The sequence below is a fragment of the Culicoides brevitarsis genome, chromosome 2 (assembly GCF_036172545.1).
Source record: "Culicoides brevitarsis isolate CSIRO-B50_1 chromosome 2, AGI_CSIRO_Cbre_v1, whole genome shotgun sequence".
Classification (NCBI taxonomy): domain Eukaryota; kingdom Metazoa; phylum Arthropoda; class Insecta; order Diptera; family Ceratopogonidae; genus Culicoides; species Culicoides brevitarsis.
In genome coordinates this window covers 13,809,410-13,822,151 of record NC_087086.1, presented here as the reverse complement: position 1 = coordinate 13,822,151, position 12,742 = coordinate 13,809,410, and the positions used below count along the sequence as shown (strand labels likewise).

Below are 12,742 nucleotides of genomic sequence, written 5' to 3'. Positions count from 1 at the left end.
AAAAATAAGATTAAAATTATTTATTAAAGTTCAAAAGGTAAAATTCATACTTACTTTTATCATTTTTTTATTTTATTTTGAAAATGAAAAAAACATTTTTTTTTGTTAAATTGACAATTTTTCTCACTTTATTTCTTTCATTTTTTTGTTGTTTAATATTTTTATAAAAATATCGTCAGTAATAAATTTATATAAAAATTAAAGTTATAAATAGTTACCATTTTTTATTAGCTAGCAACCTATATTAATGATATATATTTTCTAACATTAGGTAAAATTAACTAAAAAAAATCATTTTAAGGATCAAATTTTAGAATTTTGAGTTGCTTTTTTTTATCATCATAGTACATCTAAACCTCGATCTAAACAAAAGTTAGATTTTATTAATTTAGCTGTTCATCACACTTTTTAATTTATTGTTTTTATTATTGGTTTCTTAAAATGTATAAAAAATTTCATAAATTGTGATTCAAAACTTTTTCAACGCGTTTTGCACAGATTTCATTAAATATTTTTTTTATAAAAAAAAAGTTTCCTTAAAAATAATTTTTATTTTTTTTTATATTTACAAAACAGTCGAATTCTGACCCAAAATCAGGTATATTTGCATAAAATAGGCAGAAAGTCAGAATTTTAATTATTTATTTTATTATTTTTTTTTTTGTTTTTTTTTCAAGTCTTTAGTTTTTTATTAGTTTATTTTTTTTAGAGAAAGAATCTTTTTTAGGTAAAAACGATTAAAAAAAAAGTCAATGCCTAAAAAAGAATTTTTCTTAAAAAAAAATATTTTTTTTTAATATTATTTTTTTTTTTATTTCTAAGTAGTGTATAGGATTTATTAAATTTATTAATTAATTATTTTTAATGATAATATTTTATAAGCGTATTTTTGTATAATTTTCTTTTCATAGAAAATTATTTTTTTTATATATTTTTTTTACACACGATGAATGTATATTTTGTGGAAAAACAAAATGAAATGCACACAGCTCAAAATTTAGTTTAATTTTTCTTGTGCATCTCATTTTATTAAATTATTAATTTTATGATATGTATTTTTTTTTGATAAGATTTATTATTAATTTAATTAATTTTAATGTTAAAGAAAGTTTACATCAGTTTAAATCATATTTTTGATAAATATTTTCTCAAGTAACCATTTCATATGATGAAATCTGTAACATAGGATGAGGTGAAACGATCACAAAAAAATTTTTTTTTTCTTAATTTGATGAAATGTTTATGTGTGAAGGTACATTTTTTTGTAGTTTACTGGCACTTTTCATTAAATTTACGTTTAATTGTCGCGCATTCATAAGTTATCATTTTTTTTTCTTATTAATTTTTCATTCTTTGGCAGTATTAAGTTGCTATTTTTACACCATTTCTCACTCTCTCTCGTACTTGCTTTCACACAACAATCACAGAACACTCCGTTTTTTGAACTTTTCTAATCTGAGGTTGTTAAAAATGCATTTTTTTCAATAAAAATCCGTGTTTAAGTAGTTTTTTTTTTTGTTAAACTTTTGTCGTCTTCGATGTCGATGATGCGCACGCACCGAGCGACTTCCGATTTGAGGCAGGAGGTGTTAGGAGACCGACGGATTTCGCCAATGCCGTAGCTGGCGACTCCTCTGGTTGACTGGCAATCCGTTCAGATTCTTGTTTTAAGCGGTATTCCATGGCAGTGTCCTGTAAAAATTGTTATTTTTTAATAAAAATTTCATTTTTCAGGAAATATTTTTACTTACAAACATCTTGAGCGAAGTTCGGTGTGTCTGAATGGTATGCGACTCGTCAGTTACGATATTTGGGCAAATGTGTTTCAGTCCGGAGGGCGAACTAATTTGTTCGTTTTGTTCCAACAGGAAAATTGGACCGGATTCTTCGTTGATCACATCGTAAAAGGGCTTCATCCATCGCGCACATTCGTGAATTTGGTCCCAGTTTAGGCCCGAGAGACGAGTTGCGGTAGTTCTGGAAGAAAAAAAATTTTTTTAAATGAAATTTTTGAAAAGTAAGTTCAGTATTTCTGTGAAAAATATTTTTTTGAGGAAAAAATCCGTTTTAAAATATTAATTTCGATACAAAGAATTAAAAAAAAAATTAAAAAGTTCTTAAAAAACTTTGAGAAAAGGCAAAAATATAAATTTTTTATGAAAATTTTAAAAATTTTGACTAAATTTTTGATTTTATAACATTTTTTTTTAAAGAAAAAAAATAAAAAAAATTATGAAGTGGTCTTAACTCGAATTTTTTAGAACAAAATTTAATAAAAAAAATTAAAAAAATAATTTTAAAAATTAAATTATAATTTTTTTAAATTTAAAAAATTATAAATTTTTTATAAAAATTTTTTAAATAATTTTTTTAAATTAATTTTAATTTTTAAATAATTCAATAATTCACAGAAAAATTCATGATTTAAAAAAAAATTATTAAAATTTAATTTTTTTTTTTTTGAAACTTTAGTAAAAAAAATATTAAAATTACTTAAAAAATTAATAATTTTCGTCAAAATTTTGAATTTTTTATCAAAATTTTGAATTTTTTAACAAATTAAACTGCTTTAATGAAAATTTTTAATGAAAAAAATAAATTTTGCATTACTTACCGATCAAAAATGTGACTAATTGCAGCAGCAGCTACCACGGAATACGGAAAAACGGCCATTTCCACGTCTAAGCTGCACAAATCGACGAGTTGCATCACTTGCGTATATTCCATGCCACTGAATTGCGGAAAAACGAATGCTTCTGCCTGTCGATTTTCGTGGAGTACTTGGTCTGCAATTGATTTGCGACGCAATTTAGTTTGCTTTTGGGCACTTTTCTTGCAAGAAGTGGACAAACCTGCGTTCGGTGCGTCGGGATTTTGCAAATTTGTCGTCACATTAATTTGCATGTACAAACTTAGCCAACCGACAACCGTAACGGGACAAATTTTCCACTGTAGCGTGCTCAAAATGAGCAGCTCTTGTCGCAAAATGTCGTCTTCGGCACACGCGCCATCTGTCACGTACGCGAATTCGTTCAGCTTGGGCGGATAAATTTCCTCGACTTTCGCGGCAATGAAGAGACACGAGATGCCGATGAGTTGCAGGTGATTTTTCAGAACGGCTTGTGACACATTCGTTAAGTACCGATCGAGATAGTCGACAGCGAGGTAATACGTTTCGCGTCGCAACTTGTAAACTTCGCAAACTTCGATCAGCCAATCGAGTAAAATGGCGCGCATTCGTGGCTGGATGCCTTTGTGTCGTTGCAACATGCTCGCATCGCGATCCAAGGACCCTTTGTCGTCCTGTCGACACATCAGTTTCCACACTTCGTCGGCTTCGGCGAAATTGAGACGTGGCAAGGTGCAAAGACGCTGTTCCGCATTCGGCGTCACGGAACACGGCATATTATATTTACAGATTTTGGCTTCGATTAGTGTAACGTTGGCGCTGCTGAGACTGGTGCTGTCGTTGGAACAACTGCTGGCGACACTTTGGGGCGTTTCGTTGCCCTTGACGGCGTGCCAGCTGTCTTTTGAGGCGTCATCCGTGCTCGGGCTGTAGTTGAACACGGACGACGTGGGAGGACTAGTATCGGAAAGCGAAATTACGGAGCTCGATTGCGAGTGATATTCAATGGGTGACGTCAAATTGTGCTCCGTGGCAGCGAGACGGGAGCCAGATAACGGAGCAGCAGCTTCTTTCACGCATCTTTCTGGCGAGGGCGATGACAATTTTGAACTTTTCTTCAATGGACGTTCGTAATCCTGAAAAAAAAAAAAAAAAATAAAAATTAGGTAATTTGAATTTTTAAAAAATTTTAAATTGAAAAAAAATAAATTAAAATTACAAAAAAAAATAATTAAAAAAATTAAATTAATTTTTTTTAAATTTTATTTAAATTTTTAATTTAATTTAAATTTAATTTAATTATTTAAAATAAATTTTAATTAAAATTATTAAAAAAATAAATTAAAAATTAAAAAAAAAAATAAATAATAATTTTCATTAAAAATTTAATAAAATTAATAAAAAATTTTGATTAATTAAAATATAAATTTTTAAAACAAAATAAAAATTTACTTGATTTTAAATTTATAATTTAATTTAACTTAAATTTAAATTATTTTAAAAAAGTTATTTTATTTTATTTGGAAATTAAAGTCCATTTTTCCTTCAATTCTCTTCACGTAAAAGGACAAAAACCGTTTGAGCAAAAAAAAAAAATGCCACACATCGACTCTAATAAAGAATCAAATCACGCAGCAAATTACCGCGCATTTAAACACTTGCAAGAGTCAGGAAGAACCTGTCTATCAACATTTCGATCAGGATCGATGTTTAATTTATTAATTACAGAGCAATAAAAAGAAAAACTGCAAAGAGACATGCAGAAATGTTTTTACTCCGAAAATGGTAGACAACGCAGCAGACACACATATCAAGGTCGATTAATTCAATTAGGTTTTTCATCTCTCTCTCTTCACATTATTTGTCATTTACATTCTTCGTTTTAATGAAATAATAGGCAGAATGTGAGGCATCGCGAATGGAGGGAAATATCAACTGTGATGGTTTTGATGGATTTGACGTAATATCGGGGCTTGAAATAATTTATTATAAGGAATTTGGGTAATTTTGCCCTTGAAATGCCTAAAATTATTTTTTTTTTACTCTAATTAAGTATTTTTAATTAAAATAAAATATTTTTTTCAATTTTCACTTCAATTCCGATAACATTTTAATTTTTTAATAAATTTTCAATATTATTTTTTTCAATATAAAATTTTTCCAAAACTATAAAATAATTAAAGATTTTAAAAATCGAATTCATTTATAAAAAAAATTGGCTTAAAAATGAAGAACTCTGAAAGAAATTAATTTAAAAATTTTAAAAACTCATTAATTCTCATCAAAATATTTAAACTTTTTAATAAATTTTAAAGTCCTTTTAATTTGTCAATGTGTCAAAAAACCCAAAAAATTTCTAAAATTTAAAAAAAAATTGAAACTTTTTGGTCAAAATTTTTTTTAAACCTTAAGTTTAGTAATCAGTAATGAGAAATTTTCAATAAAATTATTCAAAAATACAAAAAAATATGAAAAATATCATAAATGAAATATTAAAAAAAAATAATCAGTCAGTCAAAACTTTAAATTTAATTTTATGCGAAATTTGGTGAAATTATAAAAAATAAAAATTTTTTGAAAAAAAATATTATTTTTTAATTTTTACATTAATATTTTGCTCTAAATAAAAGATTCCGACCGAAATTATATAAAAATATCATAAAAATGGTTAAAATTTGGAATCTATTCTCATCAAAAATCAAGAAATTCACATTTTTAATTAATTTTAAAATTAATAAAAGGTCAATGTGTCAAAGAGACCAAAAAAATCTAAAAATTTTGGAGTTAGATTTTAGTAAAAAAAAATTTTAAGTTCTTCAATTTAGTCTTTTACGAGAAATTTTTAATAAAATTATTTAAAATTTACAGAATAATATCAAAAACTTTATAAATTTTTATAAAAAATCACCAAGGCTAAGTCTTAAAATTTGATCATTACTGATTTAAAACATTTAAAAAATAAAAATAAATAAATTTTAAATATAAACATATAAATTCATTCAATACTAAAAGATTTTTTAATGAACATTAAGAAATTTATAAATTTTTAGAGAATTTTCAGCATAAAAAATCTCAATTTTCAAGAAAATCTAAAAAATTGAAATTTTTGTCCTTTAAAATATTTTTTTATATAAAAATCACATCATGTGACATCGCAGCTGATATCCAATCAATTCCTCGTCATCTCCTCACAACAATAGACAATTTAATTGCAAATATTTATCTCGCATATGATAAATAACTAGTCTTCCAGTTATGCAAGTACATGTTTTTATCCACTTAATAATTACTCACTCACTTAAAATAGAATAAAGGAGAAGAAACACATAGAAAAAACATGTACTTGGCACAATGGAATGCCACAAAAAATCTGTGTTAAGTAAGAAAAAGGGACAATTTGTCCGTTATTATGTATTTTTACTTCGCACACTAACATACATAAATTGCATGTCATATCAGTATGTAACAAAAGTTACAAGAAAAGTGCAATATTTCTCTGTCTGTTTCTTATTTACTGACTAACTAACGTTCTTCCTTTTGTTCTATTATGTGTCTCACATGTGAAACTTTTTTTCTTCTATTTTTTTGAATGAAATCAACTTCTAGGAAACAATCTTTCTTTATTGCCACAATTAATAGACACAAGAAGCAGAAATCGATCCCCTCAATGAAATCATGATGAGAAATTTATTTATTGGTCTCACAAAAAAAAAGAAAGGAATTCGCCCCAATTAAGAAATTTTGTGTGAATTTTCGTTCTTGGGAATTTTAGGGATCGAGTCCTTCTTGATCGGTCGTTACGAAAATATTTTTTTTCTATTGAATATTAATGAAAAAAGTTCGTCAGGCATGAAATGACATCGAGTCAAGGTAATAATCATCCCCCTTTTACGGTTCCTTAATATCGTGTCTTCTTGAAAATTATTATTCACCTTCGAAAAATTCAAATAAAATTACTGGATTGTATCCTTCGTCATATGTCGTCTTCTTATGCAAACGAGAAAAAAAAATTAAAAGGAAAAAAAATTCTGGTGCGCAAACAAAACACGCACACAAAAAAAGTCATGTACGAGCGAAGAAAACAAAACAATGAAGAAGCATATTTGTGTGTGTGGTAAATGTAAATAAATAATGCGCGCGAGCAGTAGAAGCGAAAATAGGCGCCTTTTTTGTGTCGTCGTCGATATCTTTTGATCTTTCTGGTGAAAAGTAAGTGACGACGATTTAAATGGACTCAAAATGCAGGACAAAAAATGCATTAAACATTTATCACATAAACACTTTTTGAAATTCATGAGAAACTTTTTTGTAGGTCATGAGATAAGTTTAGCATAAAATATTGACATAAAAGTGCAAATAATTGCAATGATTTGCATTAAAAACAATTGCGTGGTGAAATTTTGATTTTGAACTGAATTTTGAGATTTTTATTAAGAAAAGTTCAGCAAAAAATTATAAGGAATGAATAAACATTTGAATTTATGTTTAATGAATGTAGTTGTAAAGGTCACAAGAGTAACTTTTTGACACATTTTGTTATCTTGAGTAAATGACGAGACAAATTTATGTTTTTGAACGAGCATAAAGACACGTAAATCCATGAAATTTTAGAAAAAGTGAGACTTTCATTAATTTTTAAGAGAGTTATTTTAATTTTTCTATCAAAAATCTCTATTTTTTTAAAGTTAAGAGAAAAAATTTATAATTTGTCTCATTTTTGAATGAAATTTTTATTTTTCATGTAAAATTCATTAGAATTTGATCACTTTTCTTAATATTCTTAATGATCCTCGTTTTTCTAAGAAAAACTTTTGAGGCAAATTTTTTTTTTCTAACTATTGCTTGCTATTTTAAGCATTTATCGCTATCAATATCAGAGTAACTGACTTTCGAATAGTTCAAAAATCATCCTATTTTCGATTATTTAAGTTTCCCGCCTTTTTTTTTGAAGATCGCCAGCAGGAAAAATCATCAGATTTTTTCCTCGATATTTTTGTATGAAATATATTTTATTAACTGAATAACTATTAAATGTTTCAACTTCCTTTTATACTCCAACCATGGTAATCATTATAGTTATAGTAATGTTCAGAGGTTCCTTAAACTTTCTTTCAACACTTTTCATTTCTGAAGATCTTGAAAATTTCAATTCTTGTCTTTTCATTGGCGTCAGTCACAGTCGAGCATTCTGTAGAACAAAATTCTTTAAATTAGGCCTAAAAATGGTTGAAAAAGATCCAATAGCCTTAAGCCTGATTGCCAGTTAATTTGCCATTGATTAGCGTTGACTCCCATTATTTTAGAGTCTCTTGCAAAAAATTCTTCAAGCGAAAACCAGAAATTCGGGCCTTGTGACTCTTTTTCGGTACAAAAAATCCATCAACCAAATCGCGCCTTGTCAGAAAACCTGAAGCACGACAAAATCATCAACAATGCCATGTCATGAAATGTTATGCGAGTGAATTACATAAAGGTGTATCGCCGATAAAGTTCCATATATCCACATGCAAGTAGTTGATGTTTATCATGTACTTTACATAGGGGTCCGGAGAATTATTAGATATAATTCCCTTTTGTGCCCGTAATTCTTCCTCATTGTTGATATAATCGAGCAGCAAGAGTTCTACTACGAAAAAAAAACAAAATTAAATACCATTGCAGAGGGAAGAAAATTTGGCGGTAAAATCGTGCCATGCCGTGTGCAGTACATTTAAATTGTGTATTCACTTATTTAATCCACTATACACGTAAGTAACATAACTTTACACACAGCGAACCAAGTAAGTAACATAACATAACATTATATAAAAACAAGAACAGAATAAATTTCGCGCTACAATGTTGTACATATATAGAGACTATGGGAATGAAATCCATATGGAATAGAAATAAATAAAAATAATAAATGTAAATAATAGTTGGCGCGTGAAAATCGACGCGCGCATCCATTTTTCCACGAAATTCATGTCAACACTTGTTGAATTCAATTTTAATTTTTTTTATGCTTTTTAAAATTGCATGAAAAAAAAATGTTTAAAAAAATCATTTTTCAATAGAAATTTGAGCAGGTACCGGATTTTTAGAGTGTGAGAGCGGTGTTGTGAAAAGGACCGAAAAATGTACCTTCACACACAAACAAATCAATACATATTTGTAAAAAGGATATGGACACTATTGTCAATGCTCAAATAGATGCATCTGAAGTGATTTAAACAGGATATTTAATGAAGTTTAACGTTTTTTTGTACAACTATTGCAAGAAATTCTGCTTTGAATGGAGTTTAAATTGAATATTTTTAATGGATTTTTGTTTGGAAGAATATTCAATCGAAGTTTTGATTGATTTTCGTGGTCTAGAAGTGATGAAATGCGTTTGATAAATTGAATTTCGATCGGATTTCGGCTTCTTCAGGATTTTTGATGTTTCTTAATGATGGATTTCGTGGAAATATTTGCTTTGATGTTCGATTTTAAAGTTTTTAAATGATTTTTAGAACAATTTTTTTTACTTTTGGCATTCAAAAATTAAATTTTTTGCAAAAACGTCTTTGAAAATTATTAAATAATTAAAATTTGATCCATAAATTAAAATCTTAGTTCATCAAAAATCTTTTAAAAGACCAAATTGAGTTAAAAATCTAAGAAATATGAACTTCAAAGGCATTTAAATTTCCTTTAAAATGTATTCTGTAACAAATTTTTCATCTTTTGGCAGTATAGAAGTAATTTTTTGTATTAAAACTTCTTAAAACATTTAAAAAATATAAATTTTACCAATTTCAGTACTTAATTTTTCTTAAACAGAACAAAGTTAAGTCAAAAATTTCAAAAATGTTAATTTTTTTTAACTTTTAAGTACTTTTTAAATGACTTTAGGAACAAAATTTCGGCTTCTTGACACTCTTTAAGTGTTCTTTGTCAATTTTTGAGCTAAAAATATTTTTAAAATTATAAAAAAATTAAAAATTAATTTAAATTAAATTTTTCATGTTTTAAAAAATCTTTCACAGAGCAAAATTGCAATTTAAATCCCAAAGAATCAATTTTTGGGTTGAAAATTATGCTTTTTAATCCATATCTAGCTCTTGAAGTGCAATTTTTTAACATGACACGACTAAAATTTAATCAAAATTTTTTTTTAAAAAATTAGATTCCAAAGCCCTTTAAAATTTTAGTCCTTCAAATACCTGAAATTCATCAAATTAATGAAAATTTTCATCAAATCATTAAAAAAATTCCGTTGCATAACGAAAAATCTGTTCCAACAAGAAACTAGTAGAAAATATTTTCACAATAAAAAAAAAGTTGTTTACCAAAAATTAATTCGTGTGTGTGTGCAAAGGAATTTTTTCCACTGTACGTGTATTTGTGTGCAGATGTTGGCCATTTAATCCAACAAATGCAACAACAACACCGCACATGAAGAAGGGTCGTTTCCCTGTTTTTTTTTCGTGTGTTTGTTCTTATATACTCCAAAGTTGCATTTGTATGTGTGTGACTTGGATTATTATTCTTTTTTTTTTTTTAAATATTTCCAAAAAAGGGATTTAAATTGCTAGAAAATTGCGAAATTCTTTACCGTGTCATCTGAATCTGTGATGCGATCGTGTTTCCTCTTCCTGCTCTGCGATTTGGCGAGTTGTCCGACACAAAGTTTCTCCAAAGGTTTCCTGGAAGAGAAATTTTTTTGGAAATTATTTGCTGCGTCACTGAATTGCGCCGCTCCCGAAACTCACCTTTGTTTGTCCATTCTGGTTGGAAGTCGCTTCTGGGAGGACGACGGAGGCCTTTTGGCTGCACAAATTTTTTAGCTGCAAGAATTTTAATGACTTTTAATGGTTTTTCGCTTTTTACATGAATTTCCGTGGATTTTGCGGAACTTTTGGGCTGCGCAGCGATTTTGTGGCGTTTTAATGGGCGACAATGACTCCGAAAGTGCCCGAAATTAGTTTTATTTTCACAACACTTGAAGCGAAAAAAAGTTGTTCGTCACCATTTACGAAAAAAATGGAGACCTGGCAAAAAAGTATTTTTACCACGATTACGGTTTCGGGTATTTCGCGTCAAATTTCGCGACTTTCCCGTGGATTTTTCACCTTTTCCGCACGTTTCTCGGATTTTTGGGGATTTTTTCTTGTTTTTCACGGCAATTTGGGCAATTTTTCACGCGTATTTCATGCCAAAATCGACGAAATAGTGACACGAGAAAATGTGGTTAGTCCCGCCAAAATATTATAATTTAACCCGCAAAAAATTGACAATTGACATCATCTTGCGCCGTCGAAAATCAAAACAATGGAAAAATATTCCCGGGTTTTTGGCGTTTTGTGCGGCAAAATGTTCAAACTTGCAAAAATCGTCGGATTTTCGGGCGATTTCATTCAGAAAAGACGCAGTTTGGGCTCCGAAACACGGAAGATGTGACACCCTTCCGAGTGGATTTTGTCCGCAGCGCCGGATTTCTGAGGTTAATTCACTTTTGACGCCCGATTTTGGAGGCAAAGCAATATTTTTCACTAAATTTTTACAACTTTTTGCATTAATCCGGAGTTTTTTGAGACATTTTTGCCGGAAACATCCCCAAACATTTCATCCCTCCATTAAAATTCCACTTTAAAATCGCTTCACTTTGGGTCACTTTGCGTTGTTTACCTTCAGTTTTTACATGAACGACTCGGGTATTTCTCACGTTTTTCACTTTTGAGCGATTTCCAGGTGCGAAGACACTTGAAATAAGTTTTTGCCAATTTTTTACACGAATTTTGGTGGTTTTTTTAGCTTTAATTTTGGACAATTTTAGAACGAGAACACACACCGACGACGATTTCGCTGTGAATGAGCACGAATCAATGACGGCAAAATTGGGGTAACATTTTACGGCATCTACGGACGTATGGCGTACCGTAACCAACACACCGAAACCGCGTACAGCTGTCAAAATGGAAAATGGAATGGAAAGTGGAACGTAGTTTCGATTCTCGTCGCTGTTTGGGAATGGCGTTGCAGTAGATCACGACTTCCGGAGGTTCATATCCGGAATTGCGCCATCAAAACGGAAATGCGGCATGAATTGGAACTAATTTTCAGCTCGAGGATCGAAATCGAAAGCTCGTAACGGCGGGATTTTTAATCGCGAGAAAAAATAAGAATTTTGGTCACCTGAATTTTCATCTAAATTTCAATAGAAAGCTCGATTATTCGATGCAGATGATGCTCGAGGATCCCGATGCCTTCGAAAATAAAAGTCGCCTGAGAATTGATTCTCCTTTTTACGATTTTGATAATTTTTGCTTGAATTTTTGTCAAAAATTTACTTTTTTATGATTTATTTTCGACAAGAAAAATTGGTAATTTTTAACACAAATTTTAAATTTTGAGCCTTAAACATTGCCCTAAAATATATTTTTTTTTTAATTTTAAAATTTAAAAAAAAAATCCTGAAAAAAATTCTTTTAAAATCTTTAAAAGAACATTTTCAAATGAAAAACCCTTCAGATGAAATTTAAATCCTAAAAAATTTGATTTTTTTAATAAATTGTAATTAGGCGAATTAGCGAAAAAATTAAATTTCAAAAAAATTCAAAAATTCTCTAATTCAATTCTCAAATTCTCAAAATTAAGAAATTTTGATTAAATTCGGCTCAAAAATTCACATTTTAGCTTATGAAATTTGATATGTTGAGTCTTCTTTTAAAGACTTTATTAAAATTTAAAAGATTTTGGAATAAAATTATGAAAATGAGTAAAAATTTCAACTTACGAACAAAAAATTGGACAAAAATCAACAATTTAGGTAAAATTTCATGAAAATTATTTTTAAAAAATTTTTTCACAAGAATTCAAATTTTCTTTCTAAATTGTTTTTTTTTTAATAAAAAAATTTCAAGAAAATTGGAGACATTTTAAGAAAAATTCAAACAGCTTCAAAAATAAAAAAAAAATAATCAAAAAAAATTTTTGGTTGAATTTGCATCAATTTTTGTCAAAATAAATTTTTCAAAGCCCTTGTTTAAGAATTTTAACTGAGAATTTACTAAAAATAAAAATGTTGCTCATTAATTTTAAAATTTATGCTTTGGAAGTCAAATAATGACTATTTTGAATATATTTGAA

The 12,742-nt window shown here is 28.4% G+C and overlaps 1 protein-coding gene across 2 annotated transcripts; it reads right to left on the bottom strand.

The window, feature by feature from the left end:
• Positions 1-1,120: 1,120 nt before the first annotated feature.
• Positions 1,121-11,432, bottom strand: LOC134829364 (G1/S-specific cyclin-E-like). 2 transcript variants are annotated; one of them, XM_063842415.1, is made up of 7 exons: positions 11,282-11,432; positions 10,366-10,440; positions 10,209-10,299; positions 2,853-3,765; positions 2,615-2,786; positions 1,752-1,977; positions 1,121-1,692 (listed from the first exon to the last, which is right to left on the bottom strand). In XM_063842415.1, the coding sequence occupies exons 2-7, from the start codon at positions 10,377-10,379 to the stop codon at positions 1,519-1,521; spliced, it is 1,590 nt and encodes a 529-aa protein (XP_063698485.1). In that variant the 5' UTR covers positions 10,380-10,440; positions 11,282-11,432; the 3' UTR covers positions 1,121-1,518. The 2 variants fall into 2 exon arrangements, with proteins under 2 accessions (XP_063698485.1, XP_063698484.1); XM_063842414.1 differs by having other exon boundaries at positions 2,615-3,765.
• Positions 11,433-12,742: the final 1,310 nt, after the last annotated feature.

Bases quoted from the DNA above. Each gene is read 5' to 3' on its own strand.
- LOC134829364 (XM_063842414.1), bottom strand. The intron at 1,978-2,614 runs GTAAGTAATGCA...TTTTTCTTCCAG, and splicing joins ATTAGTCACATTTTTGATCG to AACTACCGCAACTCGTCTCT. The intron at 1,693-1,751 runs GTAAGTAAAAAT...CAATTTTTACAG, and splicing joins GAACTTCGCTCAAGATGTTT to GACACTGCCATGGAATACCG.